Source organism: Dermochelys coriacea, chromosome 25 (genome assembly GCF_009764565.3).
Source record: "Dermochelys coriacea isolate rDerCor1 chromosome 25, rDerCor1.pri.v4, whole genome shotgun sequence".
Lineage (NCBI taxonomy): Eukaryota > Metazoa > Chordata > Testudines > Dermochelyidae > Dermochelys > Dermochelys coriacea.
In genome coordinates this window covers 9,876,672-9,902,635 of record NC_050092.1, presented here as the reverse complement: position 1 = coordinate 9,902,635, position 25,964 = coordinate 9,876,672, and the positions used below count along the sequence as shown (strand labels likewise).

The 25,964-nt window shown below is 45.8% G+C and overlaps 1 protein-coding gene across 2 annotated transcripts; it reads left to right on the top strand.

Annotated features, from left to right (window-relative positions):
* Positions 1–1,975: 1,975 nt before the first annotated feature.
* On the top strand, positions 1,976–17,366 carry NCLN (nicalin). 2 transcript variants are annotated; one of them, XM_038384073.2, is made up of 15 exons: positions 1,976–2,349; positions 7,806–7,996; positions 8,223–8,367; positions 9,165–9,259; positions 9,605–9,685; positions 9,895–9,998; positions 10,832–10,920; positions 11,760–11,899; positions 12,480–12,658; positions 12,964–13,051; positions 13,159–13,197; positions 13,307–13,470; positions 14,332–14,385; positions 14,473–14,551; positions 16,858–17,366. In XM_038384073.2, the coding sequence occupies exons 1-15, from the start codon at positions 2,169–2,171 to the stop codon at positions 16,915–16,917; spliced, it is 1,689 nt and encodes a 562-aa protein (XP_038240001.1). In that variant the 5' UTR covers positions 1,976–2,168; the 3' UTR covers positions 16,918–17,366. The 2 variants fall into 2 exon arrangements, with proteins under 2 accessions (XP_038240001.1, XP_043358388.1); XM_043502453.1 differs by having other exon boundaries at positions 2,059–2,349; positions 13,310–13,470.
* Positions 17,367–25,964: the final 8,598 nt, after the last annotated feature.

Genomic DNA, 25,964 nt, shown 5'->3' with positions numbered 1-25,964 from the left:
AGCCCTTCCCTGTTGGGTCACTGGTCAAAACCGGCCCAGCTTGTAAATGGACAATCCTGCCATCTGATGGCTGTTTGCAGCATGTGTGAAATGAGAATTTAGTGGGTACTAGTGTGATGGACTGGTGCTCCTGTTGCTAAAAACACACCTCCACTAACTGGTCCTCATTGTAAGATAACTGGTCCATGCAGACTAATGATTCAGCCTTGGCCCTGGAGCTGGTCTCTGTGAAACAGAGGTGACGCCTAATGATAGACAGGCCATTTGTCCAGTTTGAAACTGGACAGTTCTGCTGTTTGTCCCATCTGATACTCAGCCAAAACTGACTGTGGTTTTATCCGGTGTCAAATGTGGGATGCCATAATGAAGAGCATCCCTCCGCCGGTGTGACCTTGCGCATGCCATCCAGGCCAGGTCATCCCAGCAGGGCTGTCTTCAAAAGGGCACCCCATCGGTGTGGCGTGACCTCATACACACTCTGTGTGTGAGATCAGACCAATGAGATGGGGTCAGGCCCAGGCTGTTCCTGGAGATACTGGAATGTGTGAGTGGCCACCCTCCCTATTGGCAAGCTGGTGCATTGTGTATGTCATGCAACTGAGACGGGGTGACTGAGTGGTTGAGGCACTTGGCTATGCTCCTGAAGGTTGTGAGTTTAACAATCTCATACTGAAAGGTCGCCTCAGTCCACCCCGCTGCGAAATGGGTACCCGGTCCATTGGAATAGGGCAGCCAAAGAGGGAGAGATGGGATGCTGACCACATCACATTCTCCTGTGCTGTTGGCTATGAACTGATGGTGGCTTAACCAGCTGAGCCAGTGGGTGGGGGGAACTTTGAGCGCATAGAAACTAGAAAAGAACATTAAACAGAGAAGGGTGTGAGAGGACTCAGCAGCCCTTGCAACAGATCCTGGAAATACTACAACTCCCAGCAGCCTTTGCAGCTCTCTATAAATATTTTATTAAAGCTAATGTTAAAAAATTAAGAAGCAGACCGGTTAAGAAATGAGTGTCTGTACATCTGGGTAAAGTGCTTAGGTTATCCACAAATACAAAGTTCATTTTTAAAATCATAAGATGCATACAGTGCATAATCAGCAATAACTCAAATTTAGGTGAATACATTTAAGAATAGTTTGGATATGAGCATCCAAGTTTTCAGGTACTTCACTCATGAAAAGTGATATAGAGAGTTGGTTGTGAAAAGCAAATATAGCAACGAGTGGAGCTGTTTCAGAGTAGCAGCCTTGTTAGTCTGTATTCGCAAAAAGAAAAGGAGGACTTGTGGCACCTTAGCGACTACCAAATTTATTGGAGCATAAGCTTTCGCGAGCTACAGCTCACTTCATCGGATGCAATCTCCTCACTGTATTTTCCACTGAATGCATCCGATGAAGTGAGCTGTAGCTTGCGAAAGCTTATGCTCCGATAAATTTGGTAGTCGCTAAGGTGCCACAAGTCCTCCTTTTCTTTTAACGAGTGGAGATTGTCCCTCAGTAATTGCGACGCTACGTTTCAGAGTAGCAGCCGTGTTAGTCTGTATTCGCAAAAAGAAAAGGAGGACTTGTGGCACCTTAGAGACTAACAAATTTATTAGAGCATAAGCTTTCGTGAGCTACAGCTCATTTCATCGGATGCATTTGGTGGAAAAGTTTTTCCACCAAATGCATCCGATGAAGTGAGCTGTACAAATGCATCCGATGAAGTGAGCTGTAGCTCACGAAAGCTTATGCTCAAATAAATTTGTTAGTCTCTAAGGTGCCACGGGTACTCCTTTTCTTTTTGCGACGCTACGGTGGGTTGTCCCCTTAGAAAATACAATCCATGAGGGAAGCATTTCAACTACAGGTTTCAGAGTACCAGCCGCAAAAAGGACAGGAGTACTTGGGGCACCGAATTTGCTCGTCTCTAAGCTGCCCCCGAGCACGGCTGCTCTTATTTCAACTACAACTCCCAGCAGCCCTGGCGACGAACGCGCCTCGAGAGGACTACACCTCCCAGCAGCCCCCGGGGCGAGGCCGCCAGCCCCCCTTCCGGGCCCCGCCCCCCTGGCAGGACTCCATCTCCCGTGAGCGCTTGCGGGCGAGGCCCCCCCCCCCTTCCGCCGGGCTGTCCGAGCGGTGCCTGCAGGCTGCGGCGGGTGGCCGGGTGCGAGGCCGCCGGGGCGATGCTGGAAGAGGCGGGCGAGGTGCTGGAGTCGGTGCTGAAGGCCTCGTGCCTGCCGCTCAGCTTCCTGCTCTTCGTGCCGGCCGTGCTGCTGCTGCTGGGGCCGCCGCCCGCCGCCGAGGCCGCCCACGAGTTCACGGTCTATCGCATGCAGCAGTACGAGCTGGGCGGGCAGCCCTACGGTGAGTGGGTGGGTGGGTGGGTGGGGGAGCCCCGGGCCGGGCCTGGCTCCCCCACAGCCCCGGGGGCGGCCCTGCGGTGAGTGAGTGAGTGGGTGGGTGGGTGGGGGAGCCCCGGGCCTGGCTTCCCCCCCCCCGCCCCGCATAGCCCCGGGGCCCGGCCGGGCTTCCCCCCTTTCCCCTCCCCCAGCCCCGGGGGCGGCCCTGCGGTGAGTGGGTGGGTGGGGGAGCCCCGGGCCTGGCTGGGCCTGGCTTTCCCCCCCCCCCCGCATAGCCCCGGGGCCCGGCCGGGCTTCCCCCTTTCCCCTCCCCCAGCCCCGGGGGCGGCCCTGCGGTGAGTGGGTGGGTGGGGGAGCCCCGGGCCTGGCTGGGCCTGGCTTCCCCCCCCCCCGCATAGCCCCGGGGCCCGGCCCGGCTTCCCCCCTTTCCCCTCCCCCAGCCCCGGGGGCGGCCCTACGGTGAGCGAGCGAGCGCCTGGCCTGGCCTGGCCCCCCCACGACTCCCCCAGCCTCGGCGCGGCCCTCTGGTGAGTGCACGTCAGTTCCACCCCCCTGCCCCTCCTCCATGGGGCCCGGGTTCTCTGCACCCCCAGCCCGCTCTAGGGTGAATCTGGCCCGGCCTCCGTCCGCCCCAGGTTGCGCTTCCCACTGATCTCCGAGGCGCCCTGGCCCCCCACCAGCTCTGCTCCCTTCACCGGGCCGGCGGGTGCAGGGCCTGGGTCGGGCAACACCCCACCGGGTGCTGGGCGAGGCTGGCCCGGACCTACATCGCAGGGACAGTGCTGTGGCCCCCCGCTGCCTGCCTGCTCCTCGTCAGGGCACCTTAGCCTGCGGCTCCCCGGAGCCCTGCCCTGCCGCCTCACTGCCCCCTGATCTTTCCGTCCTAGCTGCGCCCCGATGCCCACCTGGCCCATCACCATGATATCTGCCTTGGCACATCCTGCCGCTCCCCCGGCTGGGGATCCAGAGCCAGGGTCTTACCCCATGGCAGCCTTGCTTCACCTGGGGCTCAGTCACTTTGTCAGTTGACTGCATTGGCCTAATGAAACGAAGGCGTGTCCCTGGGCATAGAGGGCTCTGTCAGAGAACGGGGCACTACTTCAAGCACCAGCTTCTGGACGTGGCTTTGCATTTTACGGGCTGTGGCCCCTATAGGAAACCCCTTGTTTGGCAATATCCTCTCCATTGAGCACGTCTGGGGGGCTTCTCTCTTCCCTGCTTCCGCCCCCCCACAGGCTCTAATCGCTCTCATACGTACATCAGCTGATGTCCTGTCTGTGCTGCTAACTTTATTTAGCTTAGATTTAGCATCTGGTTTCCAGTGAGGTTTTTACTTTTCACCCAGATTTACAGCTGCTTTCACAGAAGCCAGGAGAAGGGTTAAGGGCATCTCCAGAGGTCACCTAACAAGTGAGCGCAGGCTGCATGGCAGCAACTGAAGTTTCCTGAAGTGCTGCCCAGGGTGCCTCTTGCACAACCCTTCAGTGTTGCAGTGAGCTCAGTTCTGTGATTACAAACTTCTTCTCCCACTCCTAGGGCTAAATCCAGCCCTGGTCTGGCTTCAATAGAGTTGCAGTCTCTTATGTTGGAGAATTTGGCACCTAAATTGTTCTGTTCATATATGCCTTTGTCTTTTCTTCCTTCTGTTCAGAGGTCAACTTTCCTCCTTCCTGAGCTATTCCATTTTCACTTTTTTCCTTCCTCCTGACATATGCCTCACTGCTGCCTGGTCTGAAAGTTCTAGTCCCTTCTCCAATCTATTCCCCAGCCCTTTCTTCACATTACATTTCCCTCCTCTTTCTCTTAGTCCTGATATTCTTGAACTTTACGTTCTTATTGGTTGCTTAACATCTTGTCTTGAGTCAGAAATATAATATCCGGCATGAATTTCTTAAATGTTATAACCTTTTCCCTTCTCATATGCTGATTAACACGGAACCAAGTATGGTTTCTAAGGGCTCTGTTCCTAGCTATCTTCTTCCAAATTAGGGTTTATATTCTGCTCCTGTGTGGATCTTACAATTTTTTGTCATTGTGGTCTAAAACTTCAGCCATTTGTTGACCTCCAGAAATACTTGGGTATCCCTGATCCAGCCCTAGATTCATGTCCTAGAATTTTGGGGATTGAATCTCTAGATCTCTCTGAAATTCCATAAGATTAAACAGCACTAAAAGTGAACTAGTGTTGGCTAGATCTGTGTGCCTTGTAAATTCTACCCCGGTCTGATATTGGCCTATAGGATATATGAATGGACTGGATCCTTGTGGTTATTTTTGAACCGGAGTTTAATCATTGCCAATGTTCAAACCTCCATTCTTGAGAACTTCATTAGCTCGTAGCTGTATTCTCTCATGGAGATACTGAGCTAGATCTCTTCAGACTGCAGTAGTCTTCACTGGCAGGTTTAATAGGAGGCATTGTGCACAAATTTCAGTTGGCCTTGACTTCAGCTGTAAGAATATTAAATCCAAGCAAGTGTTCACAACAGCTCTCTCTGATTCCAAGTTCTTGAACTCTTAGAAAAGCAGCATATTGATTTTTAAGATGCTTGTGATTAACTTTTAATGCTGTTTCTTTTTCTGGTTAGCTAAGTGAATTGTGTATTCTCTTTATCCCTTGCTAAACGCTTTGGATAGCTAATGTTCCCATTCTGTGTGTGTTCTGAGGCCAGATGTCCTTTGGGGCAAAAGCTTTTTGTTCCAAATTCTCAAATTCCTTTCCAATGGGATCAACTAAGTTTTTTAAAAGATCGAGCCTGAAGCAGGTTAAGAACAGAGTTTGATTTGTTTCTAATTCTATTAAAATAGAGTCCTTCAGATTATAAATAACTATATACATATTTAATTTGTTTGATAAATTACAAAAAGTAGCTCTTTCTTGTAGTATGAACAGAAAACAATGTCGAGCTCACTCTTCAGCAACATCTAACTGAGGTCCATGCTGGGAACAGAATATGCTAGTTACAACCCTGTAAACAGTCATTGCTCTTGGGATTGTTGCATGGTTTTCCTGATGAGTGTGGGCAGATGTTTGTCTGGGAGGTATATTATAGATATAGGCCCCTCTGATCATGCAATCTGATCCACTGGTGTAGATCCCTGTGTCTGTGCAGGGGCAGAGGTCTGTAATAGTTGGGCTCAAGCAGAGGTAACTAGAGAAATTCTATAACTTGTGTTATATGGAAGCCCAAACTAGATGATCCTTCTGACCTTAAACTCTATGGATCTGATTGCGGGACTGAGGCTGCATTACACACTACACTACATACCTTCATGCAGTGGGGCACAAAGTGCAGCTCTCAGGAAGAATAAAAATTTGTGTTCCTGCTGTTCAGGGAAACTGTGGCAGAACTCTGCTAACAAAGACCATATTTAAACACTGTTGTGTAAAGGTGTAATGCGGTTCCTGGATGTGCTGCCATCATTGGGGCCTAAACAGTAAAAAGCAAAAAAAACCCCTGTGCTAACATTGTAAAGAGGTTTGGCCTTTCCTCTGTAAACAAGTAACCATGTAAGCTGGGCTAGCCCTGACCTTCACAATCTATGCAGGCAAGACTAATGTGAATTGGGGTACTGCCATGTTCAAGCATGTTGTCTGACTTAAAAATACATTCTCCCATCCTATAAGTACGGCCTACATTCTTTGTTCTTAGGTGTATACATTTACCCATACTAAAACCTATTGTTTGCTTGCACCCAGTGTACCAGGTGATCTAGATAGCTTTGAATCAGTTACCTGTCCTCTTCATTATTTACCACTTCTCCAATTTTTGTGTCATTTGTACATTTTATCAGTGATGATTTTTTTTTTCTTCAAGGCCACTGATAAAAATGTTAAATAGCATAGGGACAAGAAATGGTTCCTGTTGGACCCCACTGGAAAGACACCCACTTGATGGCGATTCCCTGTTTATAATTAATTTTGAAATCTATTTGTTAGCCAATTTTTAATCCATTTAATGTGTGTCACGTTAATTTTATATCTTTCTAGTTTTTTAATCAAAATGTAATGTGGTACCAAGTCAAATGCCTTAGAGAAGTCTGGATACATTATATCAACACTGTTAACTTTGTCAATCAAACTTGTAATCTCATCAAGAAAAGGTATCAGGTCAGTTTGACAGGATCTGTTTTCCATAAACCCATGTTGATTTGCATTAATTATATTATCCTCCTTTAATTCTTCATTAATCAAGTCCCATATTAACCTCTCCATTATCTTTGTCTGGGATCAATGTCAGGCTGACAGGCCTATAATTTCCTGGGTATCTCCCCATTGTATTTTCCACCGAATGCATCCGATGAAGTGAGCTGTAGCTCGCGAAAGCTTATGCTCAAATAAATTTGTTAGTCTCTAAGGTGCTACAAGTACTCCTTTTCTTTTTTGGGTCATCTCATTAACCCTTTTTAAAAATTGGCACATTAGCTTTCTTCCAGTTTTCTTGAACTTCCACAGTGCATCGAGACTTATTGAAAATCAACATTAATGGCCCCACTGCTTCCTCAGACAGCTTTTTTAAAAACTTTTGGATGCAGTTTATCTGGACCTGCTGCTTTAAAAATGTCTCACTTTAGTAGCTTCTGTTTAACATCCTCCAGAGATACTAGTGGAATGGAAAGAGTGTTATCATTTCCATATAATGAGACTGTATTATGTTTTTTTCCCAAATACAGAACAGAAATATTTATTGAACACTTCTGCCTTCCTGCATTTTTATTGATGATTCTATCAATTCCATCTAGTAATGGACCAATGCCACTGTCAGGATTCTTTTTGTTCCTACTACAGTTAAAGAACTCCGTTTTGTCCTTAACTGTGCTGACCATAGATTTCTCCTTGTGTCCCTTTGTTTCCCTTATCAATTTTCCACAATTCCAAATTTCTGATTTTATATTCTGAATAAGTTATGCATGTATAACCAACTCCTTTTCATATATTATCTCAGACTGCTGTCTATTAGCATTTCCGTTCAGCTTGATCCCTGTGCTCTCATGGAAGCTATTCGCAAAGCCAGAGGATGCCTGAACAACCTGCTGCCCAGATTTTCCCAGAAAGCACTGATACAGACATAGGTGATAGATGCAGAGTAGCAAACAGATCTCGTATATCATTGTGCTGTGTGGGTTTGACTGTACTGTATCAGTAATGGGGTCAGGTGAGCATGTCAGAATATGGTTGTAACCGGTGTAGACGAGTGCACAGTGACTGTCACTAACGTGCCCATCGTGGGCTTAGGAACCCAGGGCAGATGATTAGTGTATCCCACAGGGGAAAGGGGGAAAACTGAGGGTGTTCAAAAGGAATGGGAAGAGAGAAAGGAATAACTTAGTGATTACAAATACCTGTCTCTGCTGATGACTGGAAATAGTCAAGGCTGTTTAGCATGGAGAGTGTTCTGGGAACGGGATGCTGGTATTGACAAGACCATCGGCTAGATCTCGTCCTCTCCTTCCCTGCAGGCACCAGGAATGCAGTGTTAAACACAGAGGCCCGCACTGTAGAGGCGGACGTCTTGAGCCGCCGCTGTGTGATGATGCGGCTAGTGGATTTCTCGTATGAGCAGTACCAGAAGGCTCTCCGCCAGTCAGCTGGGGCCGTGGTGATCATCTTGCCCAAGGCCATGTCAGCAGTGCCTCAGGATGTTGTCAGGGTAAATATCGCTCCAGACAGAGAGATGATGTTATTGGAGAAAGGGAGCAAAGATTCAGGTACAATATAGTGACTGAAACTCCCAGTTGTGGCTTGAGGGGGTTTTTACTCTGTCAAGGTTAAGTTTAAAACTTTGATTTATGCCCCTCTGCTTTGGCCATTAGTATGCCTGCCTTCTTGCAAGTTCAATGGAGCCTAAGTGTGCCCCTCTCCTTCTAAATTCTCAGCAATTCATGGAGATAGAGCCAGAAATGCTGGCCATGGAAACCATTGTGCCGGTCTATTTTGCAGTAGAGGATGAAGAGCTGCTCTCCATCTATGAACAAACACGGGTTGCTTCTACATCACAGGGTTCAGCTTCAGCTGCTGAAGGTGAGTTGCAGTGAAAGGGGGGTTTGAAAGGAAGAAAACTAGCCATAATAATGTTCCTCAGTCAGGTGTCTCTAAAAATGGTAGGTAAAGGTTTCCACAAAATTCTGGAGATGCAGTGTGATCTAGTGGCTAGGGAGGTGGACCCCAGGAGTCCAGAGTTCTGTTCCCAGCTCACCTGATGTCACTTGGGCAGATCACTTAATCTTTCCTTGCCTCACTTTCCCCATCTGCAAATTGAAGATAATGATCTGTGGACAAAAAGGCTATATAAGGGCTAAGTTATTATTTTACTTGGAGTGACATGATTTAGGAATATAGTTCCATAGAAATCCTTATTTCTGTTTCATCTCATTTGCAACAGCCTAGGGGCCAAATTCAGTAAAATTTGGTGGAAAGTTGTTTTTTCTAAGTGGTTATAGTGGGTTACTGAGTCTCACAACTCTTTGGCCCTATTCCTGGCTTGGCCACTAATCACTGTCTTTGGGCAAGTAACTTAAACACTTAGCGCCTCAGTTTACTCCACTGTAAATGGCTTTAATATTTACCTATCTGTCAAGAGTATTGGGCTTAGTTGTTTGTAACATCTTTTGGATCCTGGGGTGAAAATTGCTGTAGAAGTTCAAAGTATTCAGATTTTTGTACAGAGTTAAAATGCTTTGTCACTAGATGTGGAAATTTAAACAGTGAGTCAGAGAAGTTATGGGCTTATTTGACAAAGCTAGACTCTTTGTGAATCAGCTATCAAGGGAATTAAAGGTATAAGATTTTTTTCCCCCCAGTATATTTCTTTTTTCTAGTTCTGCTGCACACGGCGACTGCCAACGGTTTCCAGATGGTTACGAGTGGGGCTCAGAGCAAAGCTGTCAGTGACTGGCTCATAACCAGCCTGGAGGTGAGTTCTAGATGGATCAAAACTGGGATCTGGGCAGGTAATGTTTATAGGAAAGCCCAGGAATTCACTGAGTGGTGCGTTGCTAAAGACTGGAAGTTAAAGCCTCTTCCGAGGAAATCGGAGATTTTTCAGCCACGTCGTAGAAGAAGCTTTTCTACCTTTCTGTATTCAGAAGCCAGAAATCAGGTTAATGGCTCAATACTGGAAGTCAGTGGGAGTATGATTCAGGCTGTTAGAAATTGACTGGGTGATGGTTAGGAGTGGTCTGTTGTGCTCCTGTACTCCAGGCAATAGAGTGATGCAGGAGGGGATGCTAGGTAATGCTCCTGTGTGTTCCATCCCTAGGGGAGGCTGACTGGTCTGGGAGGAGAGGACCTGCCCACCATTGTAATAGTTGCCCATTATGATTCTTTCGGCGTGGCCCCAGTAAGTATTATTTTTTCCTGCAGCTCTCTTTCTGTTAATGGGTTACTTCCAGGGACCTGTATCCCTGTCTCTTCTCCACCCTCTTGCTAGCGGAGTGCTTTCCGCAGGAGCCTGTAAAGTCAGTGTGTTGCAACGGAAGCTGTTCTCGGTGGGGTGGACAAGCGCTGTCACGTAGGCTTGTCTTTACATCTCCCGTTCTCTTTCTGCAGTGGCTGTCTCATGGTGCAGACTCCAACGGCAGTGGCATCTCTGGGCTACTGGAGCTAGCCAGGCTCTTTTCTCGACTCTACACCTACAAACGTACCCATGCTGGGTAAGAAGCTGCTCTCTCCACTGGAGAGCATGGGCGGGAGTGGGCACATGGAAGGGGTTTTGGCTGTAAGAGGGACTCGGGAACAATCCTGCACCTGTGAAGTGTTCTATGTGCAAAGTCCCTTAGCTCAGTGACAGGGCTGGCAGGGTGAAACCAGGCTGCCTGTGTGCTGTTGTCACAAGCACTGTTATGAAATAAAACTAAAATTTCATCTTTTTTCCTACACATCTGTTCATGAATTATCATGCTCTTTCCTTTCTTCTCCTTGCAGTGGCTTATCAGTTTATGCTTTGTGCAAGGCAGGGGCTGCATGATCTAGTGGACCTGAGGGTAGGATAAGAGCCAGGAATTCTTGTGCTCTGATCCCTGCTCTGCCACTGTCTTACTACATGGCCCGTGGCAGGTTCCTTAACTTGTGTGTCTGGGTTTCCCCATCGGCAAAGTGAGGCTAGAGACATAAGGCAATTGGGAGAAGGGAGTAGTTAAAGTGTGTAGAGTGCCTTGGAAATGTAAAGTACAGAAGTGCCAAATATTCAATAAGAACCGTGTGTTCCAGCAGGCATTTCCTTGCCTTCTGTTCTGTTAGTAAGTGGATTCTGTCATATTCCTGTATAGATGTTGCAGTCAAGTGGATATGGTATATAAAGTAAAAGTGCTCATGATTTTACTGAAGGACCCAGCTCATAGTAATGAGCAAAAGTTAGTCTTTGGGCAAAGTTCAACTTGGATTCTATGCTCTTTCCTTCTTTACTTCTTCCAAGGCTGGGCATGCTGTCGCCATAGTCAAGGAGTCAATTCTGCTAACTATATTTTCCCTGTTTCTTGGTGGGCAGGTATAATCTGTTGTTCTTTGCATCTGGAGGCGGTAAATTTAACTATCAAGGAACCAAAAGGTGGTTGGAAGACAACTTGGATCACACAGGTGAGACAGACACCTAGGATGGGAACAGTGTATTGCAAGCTTAGCTGGGTGGAGCAACTTCAGCCATGAAAACATCCACTATTTGTGCTGTGATAAGTTAGGGTAGAGAGTGGGGTAGTTAAGCTAACTTCAGTGGCCATGATGCCATTTGCAGGCCAAAGATTAGATCACTGTATGTGTTCTATGCCCTCTGGAGAGAATGTGATTCTCTTGGGGCTGTTTGGTTGAGGAACATGTCGGGGACATGAGAAGTATGTGCATCAGGACTAGGAAAATGGACCTGCAGTGAACTCCAGCAAATGTACATTCCAGAGAGAAACTGTTATCTTCTGTGAGTATGCACAAAGGAATCCTAGACTGGTGTTTAGAGCATGACTTGGGATTGGGAGATCATTCTCTTCCTGACTGTCGCTGACTCGCTGTGTGATGTTGGATGGGTCACTTAACTTCTCTGCTTCAGTTTTCCCCTCTAAAATCAAGATAATGTTACTGATCTATCCCTACATTATGGGGATTAATATTTGGGTAAGGCACTTTGAGATCCTCAGGTGGAAGATATCCATTATTGCCTATGTGCATGTTCTGTTTGGTTGGATGGGCTTTTAATATCAGCTGAATCCATACTGACCCACTATAATAAGGTATATATTGTAAAGTGTCTTCCATGCTATTTGTATTGCAGCTGTTGTAAGAGGAGTATAGGGTGCATACTGGCCTCCTTACTGTGCATCTGTCATATCTGACCATGCTGAGAGACCTCCTCTCCATATGTCCTGCACATGTGTCTAGCCCTGAAAGCATGGGGTGGAGTTTCATGGGTTTGGATGCATCTGTTTCAGATTCCAGTTTGCTGCAGGATAATGTGGCATTTGTTCTGTGCCTTGACACCCTGGGCAGAGGGAACAGTCTTCACCTCCATGTCTCAAAACCTCCTAAGGAGGGGACCCTGCAGCATGCTTTTCTGAGGGAGCTGGAAATGGTAACGAAAAATGTCAACTTCATTGGGCATGTTGGGGAGGGTGGGCCGTGCACGTGTTGCATGGATGGGCATTTGGGGGTGAGTTGCTATGCGGAGCTCTTCTGCTTCTATAAAGGATAGAGAGTGTGAAATTAACGTGGCTAAAAGTGATGGGTGAGGAAGCCCTGATATCATCCAAGCCTCATTTCTGGTGGCCTTGATTTGGTGTGAGGAAATATCTATCATTTGGGAATCCCTTTTCCTAAATACAATGGCTCCTTTTAGAGCTTCTTGCTTGTACCAACTGACCAGCCAGCTCCTGGTGACTGCAGAATGTTGCTTTAATATTGTAAGCCAGGTTTCCAGGGTTGCTACATATTTTCCGGGTGCATCCGCCTTAACCAGCCCTTTCTGAAGGATGTTGGCAGAAACATACCCTTGTTGGAATAGGCCTGGGGAAGGGAAGCTGTAACCATCTATAACGCTCGAACTCCAGCATGGGTTTTGAGAAGGAAGGATGGGGAATGTGTTCTGAAGTGATGGGATCTGTTCCGTGACCTCCGGGTTACTGTTCTCTTGGGCTGCTTGGCTTCTCCCACAGGTGGTCATGAGCCAGTTTCCAGAAGTGAAATTCTCCATGGTGCACAAGAAGATAAACCTGGCTGAGGACATGCTGGCATGGGAGCATGAACGCTTTGCAATCCGCCGCCTGCCTGCATTCACCATTTCCCACCTGGAGAGCCACCGGGACGGCCCGCGCAACAGCATCATGGACATGAGGTCAGTGGCTCTGAGAGGAAGGCTCCAGCAGAAGATCAGTTGTTGAATGGACACGTGGGCTAGAGGCACTTACAAACATGATTGTTCCGGTGTCTTAACTTTTTCAAGTGGTTAACACCACATCACGAACACTGAGAAATCAAGACCAAGAACTGGGAGTGTTGGGTGTATAACTGTGTCTTGATTGGGCACCCTATTCTTCCTCCTTTATGGATGAAGTTTCATCATAGTTGTATGCAGTGAAAAGAGCTTTCCTGAGAGAAAGCTGTTACTGTAGCCAGATTTACACCTCCCTTCTCTTGTAGGTCACGAGTTGACTCTAAGACTCTAACCCGTAACACCAGGATCATTGCTGAGGCATTGACTCGGGTCATCTACAACCTAACTGAGAAGGTAAGACTGTCCCCCACATGCACCCGCTGCCCGTTGTCCAGGCTTTTCCGGTTCTCCTACACCACCATGCCTGCTTTTGCAACTGCGTCCCTTTTCTCTCTTCACAGGGAGCGCCTGCTGACCTGCAGATCTTCACAGAGCAGATGGTAAGGGAGCAGGGGGGCATAGATGTAGCCTGGGGGGAGAGGACTCTGGAGACCTTTGATTAGCAGCATAAGTTTGTCTAATTCTCTCTCTGGTGTCCTCTTTCTGCAGCAGATTCAGCAGGAGCAGCTGGAGTCTGTGATGGACTGGCTGACCAGTCAGCCCAGAGCTGCCCAGCTTGTAGATAAAGACAGCACCTTCCTCAACACCTTAGAATATTACATGAGCCGCTATCTGAAGGATGTCAAGCAGCATCACGTGAAGGCAGATAAACGGTAAGGGAGGCAGGTGAATGGGGAGAGGGAGAAAATGTGGTGTGCTCCTGATATGCGTAAACTGACTTCCCCCTTCATTGCATTCCTGTCTCTGAGAGTAGCAGTGTCTCAGGAGTTCTCCTCAGCATGTGGGGTGCCTGTACCTCCCACTTTCTGCTGCACCTGGACAGTCTGGTCACATGTTTTTTACACTCTTAACAGGACGTTCTGCCTTCTTTAAGGAACTCCCGAGAATTCCAGTGGGCATAATTACAAGTCTTACCTTCATCAGTGAGAAGAGGGAGGGCTTGTTTTTTCACTGTTCAGCCCCCTCCTTCTCCAGAAGTCCACTGTTTAAAGTATTGTTGAAGTATTGTTAAATACTGTGGTACCCTGTCTGAAGGCAGTGAGAGAGGAGCAGCAGTCTTCTGGCACCAGGAGAGCATTGCCTGCTTTTAAACAAAGGCAGTCTCTCGTCCTGATTTAGCTGCTTGGGATGAAGATGCTTGTGAGCCCAGTGAGGTGTCTCCAGGGCACCGGCTCTTTGAGAGAGCTGAAAATTTGTGTGGAAATGGGGGACAAAGGGTCTTGTTCTTGTGTGTAAATAAACAGCATTTTGCCCCACCCTGGGAATGGGGTTCAGCTTTCCAAGGTTTCCTCTCTGGTTGGGATAGGAGATGAGTACTTGTTTATCTAGGTACCTGCTGAGAGCTGTAAACTGGCTTAAAGGGGTATGTGAGGCTGTCAAGCTTGCCTGTCGCTGGTTGATTGCTTGTGTGATGAGGGGGACAGGAGATGAGTGAGTTCTGGGGCTGTTTTTATTTCCTCTGGAACCAGCGCCCAGAAATGTTGCACCATCTGAAGAGCTCATTCTTTCCACAGGGACCCTGAGTTTGTTTTCTATGACCAGTTGAAGCAGGTGATGAACGCATACAGGTATATATTAAGGCAGGGGTTGGGTATTTTGTCTTTCTCTAGGGTTGTAACTCCTTTGGTGACCTCACCTTTGTTGGTCCATTTCAGGGTCAAGCCAGCAATCTTTGACCTGCTCCTGGCTCTCTGTATAGCAGTCTACCTCGGAATTGCCTATGTTGCAGTCCAGGTGAGGAAAAAAAGGAGTGATCCTTCTATTCCTTCCCTTCCTCTTTAAACTATAAGAATGTATGAGCCAGGTATGCTCTACTGGCATTCATGTCAAATTCAGAGTGCGAGAGAGAGACTCTTCTCTGAATGAGAGAGGACCCATGATTTTTGAGACCTATTAACTGTTCTGGTGCTGATGTTTTCACCTTCATGGGTGTCTTCGCAGTGTTATCAGGCTCATAATTCAGCCCCTTCCCGCAATGTGGAGAGGAATATACAACAGCTTTCTGCCCCGAGTTATGACTCCCACACACTGGTTTTAGACAAAGCAAAAACAAGTTTATTAACTACAAAAGACAGATTTTAAGTGATTATAAGGCATAGCAAACACATCGAAGCAGATTACCTAGCATATAAACAAAACATGCAAACTGAGTTTAACATACTACATAGATCCAATATGAATAGCAAATCCTCACCCTAAGTGATTGATACAAGCAGGCTGCAGATTCTTAAGGGGCAAGCTGCACTGGTTTATAACTTGGAATCCCCAAATGTTCAATTCACAGGCTAAAAATCCCTTTTGTGGGTCCAGCAACCCCCCCAGTCCAGTCTTTGTTCCTCAGGTGTTTGCAGGGGTCTCTTTGGGTGAGGAGTCAGTGAAGATGATGTCACTTCCCTGCATTAAATAGTTTTTGCATATGGCAGGAACCCTTTGTTTCAAAGCTTGGTTCCCACACCAGTCAGTGGAAAAACACTGATACCCCAAGATGGAGTTCAGCACCAGGTGACCTGTAATGTCACAGCAGCCATGAGTCGGAGTCTGTCTGCAGCGTCCTCAGGAAGGCTCCCAGGTGGGAGATAAGGCCTATTGTTTTCGCTAATGGCCCTTCCCCACTCAGGTTTTCAGAATGAAAGAATCTTGTCTAGCGGGCATTCCCCAGGTGTAAACACATTTGTAATACTGATATATAGTCAGTATTCCTAGCTTCAGATACAAAAATGATACATGCATGCAAATAAAATATTCAGTAAATCATAACCTTTCCAATATCTCACATGACCTGTCTTGCATAAAATACATCATAATTATGCCATAATCATATAAGATCACCATGAAGAATATGGGGTGCTCTATCACAGAGACCATTGTGAGTCTGGCTTCTGATCTTGGGTTAAATGCTCAATAAAAGGTAACCGTGTTGGGTCACAGTCTGTACCCAGTCCTCTGGTTTCATAACAAGCTTTTTCTTTTATTTCTTTTTTTAAGTTAGATGCTTCAGGAAACGCCCACCATTTGATTAATATCTTTTATATATTAACAATAATATTAAATAGAAAAAAGAAAAGGAGTACTTGTGGCACCTTAGAGACTAACAAATTTATTAGAGCATAAGCTTTCGTGAGCTACAGCTCACTTCATCGGATAAGTGAGCTGTAGCTCACGAAAGCTTATGCTCTAATAAATTTGTTAGTCTCTAAGGTGCCACAAGTACTCCTTTTCTTTTTGCGAATACAGACTAACACGGCTGCTACTCTGAAACATTAAATAGAAAGAAAAGCACAAAATAGTGTTGTATAATTCAAATGGTCCTGTCCACCCATTTATTTCTTATTAGTTAGCTAGATCGATGAGGGGTAATTTGGAAGCTGCTGCTAAGGTTAGGGTTTGTAACCAGGGTTTTTTTGAACTTCTCTGCAGTGGCCATTTAAAAGAAAATAGGAATTTCATGGAGGGTTTTTCAGTGATTTCTAAACCGGCAAAAAATAAGAGCAGTGTAAAAGGATTAATGGTTGGCCTTAATCTGTGATTTTACCTGTTGTTTTGCAATCCCCAAATCACTACAAGCCAAATGTTACTATCAGTGGGCCAGATCATGTGCACTGAAGTCAATGGGAGTTTTGCCATCCATTTCAATTGGAGCAGGTTCCAAAAGTACTGATTGCAGATCAACAGCAAATACTCATGGCAATTCTCCATGAAAATAGGAGCTGATAATGGTACTGTGGGCAGGCCCAGTGAGCGTTTCTTTAATTAATTAATTCATTGTTCTTTCCTTATAACCCTGGCTTCACTTGCTGTACTGTAACAACTGAGCCTAGTTTGCCAAGCCCTGAGCAGATCTATTCAGAAGGAGGCAGAGTTCTCCTTAGGGTAGGGATATGAGTGTGAACTCAGCCCTGAGTCAGATATTGCATTTATATGCTAGCACTGCCTCCAGCCTCCTAATCAGCTCCTTCTTTCCTGTGAGCAGAGAAGAACACACATTGCCTGTTTGCTAGCACTGTCATGAACTCACTACTCTTCCCCCCTCCCTTTTCTAGCACTTTGGTCTCCTTTACAAGACGGTACAGAGATTATCCCTTAAATCCAAGCAGCAGTGAAGTGACAAATCACCAACCCATCGAGCAGCACTGAGCCACCGTTGAGCCCAGCAGGACCTTCTGCCTTCCACTGGCTCCTGCCATTTCTCCCTCTCTCCTCTAACCATCCTGGAGGAGAGCAGAGATTAACAGAACTTTTAACTCTTATGCACCGTTTTTAGGTCTCCCCCCCCAACTTGCCCATTTTCCTTCATTTTGTGGCAAGGGAGATGTGCAGAGACTCAGTCAATCCCTGCAGATTGTTTAAACACTGAATGGCTGATGCAAAGTTCCCTCCGAACAAGAAGTTTCTGTAAGTGTGAAGGTGCTGAACCTGGTTTCACAGGCATGTGCCATACAGCCAGCTTGGAGGCTTCACGGGGCAAGGGGATGGACAGCTCGGCCCAGCCAACTGGACTCAGAGCACTCGTTTTTAAAAAGTGCACATGTAAATTAAAAGATAATTATTAGCGTGTTTCATACTGCACCTCTTCCTTCTGCTCCCTTCCTGGCACCAGGAAGAGAGCACTCAGCAAGCAGTGTCTTCAGCAAACAGCTTATTGCATTTTCTTTGGACAGTGCAATAACCGGTTTTCCTTCTGGAAGTGCACTGTAAGCGATCTTGACTGTTAATCTGATTGGGAAATGAGAAAGGATCATTAACTGGTTGCCACAGTAGGATTCCTTCCATAGCATGTTTTGCTCCCTCAGCTGGAGGCTGCATTCTGCTGTGCCCAGGTTCCTTTGAGGTTGATATCCCTCAGTTTGATGCTGTTGCCACTCTGTGCTTAACTCTCACTGGTGTGTGCAGGTGTGTTTTTTTTTGTTTGTTTGTTTTTTTTAAGGGGTTCCTAAGTTTATAGTTGCTGCCGGATCAGGTCTCAAGCCATTCTGTATATTTAAACACTTTGATGGTTATATTAATAATATAAGCAGGAGCGACCTAGTTCCTGCCATGATCTCTGGTCAGTAGTCCATTCACTTCCATTCCTTTCTCTTTCCACTTGCAGTTGGGCAGATTTTAGTCCTGTTCACTTTCATCTCAGGGTCTTGTTCAGCATTTCTCATCGCTATTCTTTATAAAACACTGGTCCTAGCCTAATAGTATTGGTAACTTGCCAAGGCTCTGTTGTTGCTTCCTTTACATGCACCCTGTGGTATGTTTGGAGGGAGGTGGCATGTTAGTGGTGATTTTTAAGAAGGTTTTATGAAAGTCATTAAACGTTACTGTTTCCAGATTGTAGCTAAGAGCACGTGTTACAGCTGGAGCTCACCTGTTCTCCAGTACTTTTTTTCTCAAGCAAGATCTTACTTCTTCTGTTTGCTAATACATTACGATGGGGAAATTACGCTGTTGCCCAAAACTGTTGTTAATGCATGTGCAGAGGCCTGAGAATTTTCCAGTCTAGACAGACAAATGCCAAAGTGTGCTCAGTTTTAAACCCCTCTGAATTTCACAGCCTCAGGTAAGTGGAACACTGTGTCTTGCAATCATTTTTTGATGATTTCCCATGCTGCTTAGTAGAGTAGGTGAAGCAGTGTGGTAACCACCATGTTCCTATATGGAAACCTCTCAAGACCTTTCCCAAAAGTTGTAAGTTAATGGCATCTGTAGATGGCACTTTAAAGACCCAAATCTCCTGCAGGCAACAGCAATCTAACATTTAAAATACTTTTTGTAGTTACTGTACTTCCATGCATAGATCTAGTACGTCTACAAGCCAAGATGACTCTTTATTTAAAATACCACTTTCCAATTGAGGCTGAATTTTGATCTTTTGTGGCTTGGAGTTGAACTATCCACCTTCCTGTAAGCAAAAAAAAACATTAGCTGTGTGTCCTCATTTGTATTATTCACTGAACATAGATTAGCTAGGAAAAAGTGGTGGAGTGTGGCCAGATGCCCTTAGTAGTAGTGTCCTTTGGATGGGGATTAAAACCCTTATTTTTCAAACATCTTTTTTTAAAAAAAGCAAGAGAAAATGCACCTTATCCAAGGCTCTTCACGCTATCGCCAAGCTTTCCAATACACAGTGGCTCACTCTAACGGGCCTGATTAGTAGAAGCGCTTGCTGAGTTACTGTAGCTCCCAGTGGCATTCGATTGGTATCGTAGGTGCCCAGCGCTTCTGAAAATCAGGCCCTCGAGAGACGTTCCTTTTGCTAGTTCTTGGGTGCTTCCTTAAAATAGGTTCCACTGTGCGTTGTTTGGTTTTAGCATCACCTCTGGACAAGCCCTTCCTAATGGATTTGAAGCCTGTTTCCTTCTTGCTTTGGAATAGTTGGAGGAAAAACTTGCCTGCCATTAGCTTTTATGCCTTGTAACATTTTATGCCCTGCATGCAGCAGCTGGGAGGAGCAATTGCATGGAGAGTCCTGCTCAGCCTTAGGATGGAGCATGCCCATTGCAGATAGTCTGACAGGTAGATTCTCCTAAGATTATAAACCCTTACTGAGCATGTGCAAACAAAGATGTTTCAGAGGCTTATAACTGTGTTGCAACTTGCTAGTGCTCTACAGCCCAAGGAATGTCTCCTTTCCCCATATCAGCTCATTACTGAACCAGGCTTGCTGGGACACCGTTACTGCTTTAATTCACTTTAATGTAAGTAATATTTACTAATAGTGGGCAGAAGTGAACAGAGCCAGTGTACTCGCATATGCAATGAAAAGCCCCTTCTGGCATCTTCAAGACAAGAAGAGACTGAAGCTCATAGGTGCTGGAATTAGGGGTACGGGGGTGCCGCAGCTTGAAGTGGTTTCCATCATATTCACGGTTTACAGTTTGGTTCAATGGCGCTCAGCAGCCCAACTATACAAGTTGTTCCAGCGCCTGCTGAAGCCTGAGAGTAACAAACATCTCCGCCAGCGTGAACAATTGATTGCAGCTCTGATCTCTTCAAGGTTGTAGTATTAAACCAACTGTTTACAGCTCCTTACATGGTGGGAAATCAATACCAGAAGTTCCTGATAATGTGAAATAATATAGTGGCAGTTATCTTAAACCAAGGAGGGTAGGGCCGTATGGTTACAATGCATATTCAAGGGCATTGCTGGAACAATGACCTGTTCTCTCCAGAGTCAAAGCAATTTACCCTGTTATCTCATTTAGGCATGCCTAGCCCTATCCTGTCACCATAGAAAGTAAGTTCAGCTCATGGTAATTATTGCAGCTAGGGGCATTGCATTGCTGATCAAAGTGTTCCTGCTGATACCAAAGCATTCATGTATTCCTCAATGTGAGACAGCAGAATTACAGCCTCACACCTGAAGCAAAAAGAGGCTGCCACTTTTTGATCTATTTAAATCAGGTGTAAACGTTTAACAGAGAGGGTAATGAACCCCTGGAACAATTTACCAAGGGTCGTGGTGGATTTCCCATGACCACTTTAAAATCAAGATGGGATGTTTGTCTAAAGATCTGCTCTCGGAATTATTTTGGGGATGTTCTCTGGCCGTATACAGGAGGTTAGGTTAGGTGATCGCAGTGGTCCCGTCTGGCCTTGGAATCTATCAGTGTATGAATGCAGTCTTGTACTCTAATCCCACTATTGTAGGTCCCTGAAATTAGAACGCCTTATTGCTGGGGCTTGTCAGTTTTGCTGGGTTCCCCTTGCACAGTCAAACTTCCAACCAATCCGTGTGCTGTCCCTTGCGTTGTTTTGTAACAACGAAGAGTCATGATGCTGCACCAGGCAGTTTCAGATTTCACGGTATCTGCTTAATCTTCCCAACCATAAAATACCATACAGGAAGAAATCCAGCCACTGTTTGTTTGTTCCAAGGCCGGAAGGAACCACTGTGATCTCTCGGGTATTTCTGCAGGGCATGGGCCATGGCTCACCCTTAGCCTACCCATGTGCCCTGTCTCTGCTTTTGGTTTGTAAGGATTTTGGTTTGCCTGGCAGAAGTAATAATTTAAATGGGTAACCAAGTTCATGGAGGTGGGACAAGATTATGCCTTAGCTAAAATGCAACTATGGGACAATGCTGCTAGCATCCTTCTCAACTTTCCCTGCTATCTTAGGGCTATGAAACTCAGCACTTACTTACGCTTTCCAAACAGGCTTTGTCTATTGCCACCATTTTTCAGTCTCTCCGCTCACACAGACTGCTGGGGAGGCTATACACATGTAACTTGCTCCCGTGCAGCCTCTGTTACTACATTTAATAATTTTATTTTAGCTTCCCTATTTTGCACACAAGAAAATCAATCCAGAGTGATTAGGTTTGAGGATAGATTCCTTGAACAATAGTGATTGGTTTTTGCCAGTAGAATTAGTAATCCCCACACTGTTTTTGAGTTTGTAATCTCTGCAAGAAGGGAAGAAACTCTAGAAGTTATCACCGCAGCTATTGCTCTGTCCTGTGGATCCTGGCGTATAATAATTGCAGTAGAAAAAGTTTACATATAATGGGCTAAATTTTGCAATCTTAAATTGAAACTCAGACAGCAATGCATTAAGATTTAACTAATCCCTTTAAGCAAACTCCCCTTGAATTCAGTAAGAGTTTTGCTCGATTTAAGGATAGCAGAATTTGGCCAGGCAAGAGAGTTTACTGTGCTGAAAAGCTGGCTATCTTGAAAACCTGCCACATACACACTACCTCCAATACTTAATCCTATGCTTGTACCTTCTAGTGTTACCAAACTTAATACTCTGCATGTGCAAAAATGACTTTTCAAACACTGAGCTTGGTTATATTTAGGTGCAAATTGAAAGGGGGTTCTACTCATTGAGGATGAGCCAATATAAACATTTTAAATTGTAGATTTCTGCTACTTTTTTGTGGGGGGAAGGGTGTGAGCAAAACAACCCAAACAAACCACAAACAGAAAACCCATAACACGCACCAAAACAAATTGGCTTAAAATGAGCAGTGCATGCTTTTTTTTCAGCTACCCATAACACAAAAGCATTTGAATACATTTTGCTTATAAATTCCAAAACTGTCTCATCTGTGCTGTGATGAAGAATGGATAATTTTAGCTGAATTTATCTTTTGAGCATGTAAAAATGAGTTTCTAAATTAAAGTCTTGATGGTTGCCTCAACTTACTTGGCTCATTACTATCATTCTTTTTAGGCTTTGTGCAATTCACGGGCTTTTCTGGCTTCCTAAATGAAGCCCCCAGAATTCATTCATCTAGGATAACCCAACTACTGGGCGAGTCAGCAATTACATAAAGACTTTTTCCATCTAGCAGATCCAGCACATTATCTTAAAGGCCAAAAAGAATGCTTAAAGGAGTTGGTTAAATCTTAATGCAGTTCTATCTGAGTCCTGGAGCTAGTCACAATGTATTTTGAGTGCTTAACTTTCTGTTGTGGCTTTGCCGGTTGCTTTTACAAGTAAGACCCTCAGCTACCCGTTGGACGTGGGTCTTCCAGCCTCCAACCAAAGCTGCATGTTGTCTGCCCCGTATAATTCAGTAATTGAAGATCCTGTCCCTATCCCTGCTTGTGAAAACCCTGAGCAACACCCTGATTTTTCTAACATCCTACATCTATTCATGCTTAATCTGTATCTACCAATTTGCCAGTTCAGGAGTAACCAACACAACCTTCCACCACCTCAGCTTGGCTGTCCTGAAGCAGCTGTCAGTGAATCACGGGAGGCATTGCTCTCTTTGTGTCGAGGCATGATTAGAGGCACACTAACATTCTTAGCCCCCGATAACCTGCAAAACCAAATCTAGATTTCTTTGCACATAAATGGAAAAGGTGCTCGGCCACTGGCCTGCTTCTCTGCAAGTGCAGAGCACTAGTTCTAGTTCATCAAACTATTGTGCTACCACTACTAGGCTAAAGAGCTGTTCCACAGTAACACTAATCCTGCATTTTTTGTGTGCGCTCGTTTTCATGATAATGGTTCTTCTAAACTTGTACATCTGTTGTTGGTTGGCAGGTACCACTCAGTTCTGGCCAGTCTCCATTCTCCACTGGAGGAAGGAGTACAATCAATACACATAGGCACAATGGTGAATTTTTATTTTCACTGCCAGAGATGTTTTTTAATTTACTATAGAGACTTGTTGGTTTTTTTGTGTCTCTTTCCGGAATCACTCAATGCATTTAATTAGTCAGGGGATGTGCATTATGGAGAGAAAATGTTCTGGAAAAGAAAAATAAAATCATTATCAATAGACATGTCTGTTTACTCTTTGTGTGCCTAAGAGGTGAGTCTGTTGCCTGTGGCAATGTGTGGTATGGTGAAACAACCAAAGAGGAGGAGGTGGCTGTAACCAAAATGCATAGCAGACCAGTGCACTCAGCATCTGTAACTTTTTGGCAAAAGGCTACAAAGAGGAGCAATAGCAACTTTCAGTTTCTGCTGCTGTAGTGTGTATATGAGCTGAGGACTTTAACTCTGCTATAGCTGCAAGCCTCTGAGTTTATATGGTAATAAGGCTTCTGGTGTTCATTGACGTTAATGTGAGTCTTTCTGTTGACTTTAATGAGCTTGTGTGTTTTGGGCACTATAGGAGGGCTAGATGTCTTTAACTACCAGTTTACTTTTTTAATATAATGGAGAAACGGAGACCATGCAGCTGGAGTAGAAGCAGTGCAGTCCCCCTGGTTAATTCTCCTTCCTCCTAAGGCCCATTGGTCATGCATCTGGGTACCCAATACAAAAAATATTTTACAGCATGGCTCTCCCTGGGCTTCCACTGTAAGGAGACACACACATAAACACCTGCCGCCAGCAATATGCTGCTCTAGTAAGATGAGCTGTGCACCATGTGCTGAAGATCAGTATAAACTGGATTAATGTGACCAGTATAAACTGGGGGTTAGTGGGTACTGGTTTTGCATAGAAAGACTGAGCAAAAGTGTCTTAATTGTCCTGATGATGCCTGGTCTGTTAGGTTAGGAACTCCCTGAGTTGTGTTTCCAGTTCTGCCACTTTCTCATTCTCTAGTTTTGGGCAAGTCATGTAAGTGTGTGAATGCCTCAGTTTCCCCCTTTGTAAAACAGGGATGTTAAAACATTCTTGGGAAATTCTCTACATGAGATTATTATTTATATTCCCCTAGGACCCATAATGTCACAGGAACAGTCCAGAGAGAATCAGACTATCCTTGCCCTGAGAAGCTTATAATTGGATGTCTCCAAAGTGCTATATAGCTGGCAGATATTACAATGGTGGGACCCAAAGGGTGTCTGTATAGTCTGCCAATCCTAGTTCCTTTTGGATTGGGGCCACAATCTACACTTCTAGCTGTAGAGAATGTGCCACAAACAGGAATGCTTATCACCTGTGTTTGAGACAATTTCTCAACCCACAAACTTTTACCACTGGTGCCAGTGGATATTTGCAGATTTCTACCTACCTGATTTTAACATTGGTACTGAACACTGCAGCTACATAAGCCAAAAATCTTCAGTGTGGAACTTTCAGAGCAATCTTTGTCAAGCCAAATGTTTATTATAAGTCTTAAATATATAACCTCCCTGGTGGTTATAGACTTTGGTCACCTGGGGTGTTGTAACATCTTCCATTATTATACTGTCTTACACAACAAATATTTGAGAGAGAAGGTGTGAAGTAATATCTTTTATTGGACCAACTTCTGTTGGCGAAAGACACAAGCTTTTGAGTTTGCAAACTTGAAAGCTCATCTCTTTCACCAACAGAGGTTGGTCCAATAAAAGATACTACCTCACCCACCTTGTCTCTCTAATAGCCTGGGATCACCACAGCAACCCTGCAATACCAAATAGCTGTATGTTGTTTACATACAGGGTTCCTGAAATGCAACCCCTTCTGGAGTGGCAGCCAGCTGTCACATGGACAAACACTGTACGAATCAGGGTGGGGATTACAGATGCTTGTCTACACAAAGAAATTAATTTGGGTTAAAATAGGGTGTGAAAAGGAGCACCTTATTCCAAATCCACAAAGCTAATTTGTCATAAAACATTCTTATTCCCGAATAAAAGGATCCACACAGGAGTTAATCAGGAACAGCTATTCTGGAATAACTCTCCGTGTAGACAAGCTCTTCCTCATGAAAAATACCATGGGAGCTTTGATGTCCATGTGGAGTGGAGGTCCTTGGTTTTGAAGGTCCTCACCCTACAGCTTTACCCTACCGGATTTATCTATCATTAGGGCCCTACCAAATTCATGGCCATGAAAAACACGTCACAGATCGTGAAATCTGGTGTCCCCACGTGAAATCTGGTCTTTTGTGTGCTTTTATCCTGGACTATACAGATTTCACAGGGGACACCAGCATTTCTTAACTGGGGGTCCTGACCCAAAAGGGAGTTGCAGGAGGGTCACAAAGTTATTTTAGGGGGGTTGCAGTACTGCCACCCTTGCCTCTGTGCTGCCTTCAGATCTGGCTGGCTATAGAGCAGTGGATGTTAGCGGGGCGTCCAGCTCTGAAGGCAGCGCCCGGCCAGCAGCAGTAAGGGCGGCAATACCACATCAGCCACCCTTACTTCTGTGCTGCTGCTGGCTGGGCGCTGCCTTCAGAGCTGGGCTCCCGGCCAGCAACCGCTGCTCTCCGGCTGCCCAGCTCTAAATGCCGCAACCTCCCTCCCCCACAACACACACACACACACAATAACTTATGACCCCCTGCCCCACAACTCCTTTTTGGGTCAGGACCCCTACAATTACACCACTGTGAAATTTCAGATTTAAATAGCCGAAACCATGAAATTTGCCATTCTTTAAAACCTAGGATTGTGGAATTGAGCAGGATGGACCATGAATGTGGTAGGGCCCCTACCTATCATGGCTGCAGGACGGTGCTGACCCAGGGGCTGCAGGCTATCCAGGAGTTGCACCCCAGAGTCAGCCCTCCCCTACCCCCCTGGCTCTGCCCCTCCACTGGAAGGAGAAATGGGTCCCAGGGATGCTCTAGCCCACCCGGGTGCTCCCCCCTCGCTGGAAATGGAACCCAGGAGTCCTGGTTCCGCTGCTCTGATCCTCCGGGCAGGTGCCGCGCCCAGGGAAGGGGAGGAACCCAGGAGTCCGAGCGTCTCCTGCTTCTACCAGCTCGTGCCCACCCCCTGCCCAGCCGGCGCGGGAGGGGGCGGGACTGGCTTGGTGG

What these genes read in the sequence shown, in the direction of transcription:
- NCLN (XM_038384073.2), top strand. Translation starts at nt 2,169, where the DNA reads ATGCTGGAAGAGGCGGGCGAGGTGCTGGAGTCGGTGCTGAAGGCCTCG. An exon ending in GCTGGGCGGGCAGCCCTACG is followed by an intron (nt 2,350 to 7,805) that starts GTGAGTGGGTGG and finishes CCTTCCCTGCAG; the next exon opens with GCACCAGGAATGCAGTGTTA. An exon ending in TTCTGAGGGAGCTGGAAATG is followed by an intron (nt 11,900 to 12,479) that starts GTAACGAAAAAT and finishes CTTCTCCCACAG; the next exon opens with GTGGTCATGAGCCAGTTTCC.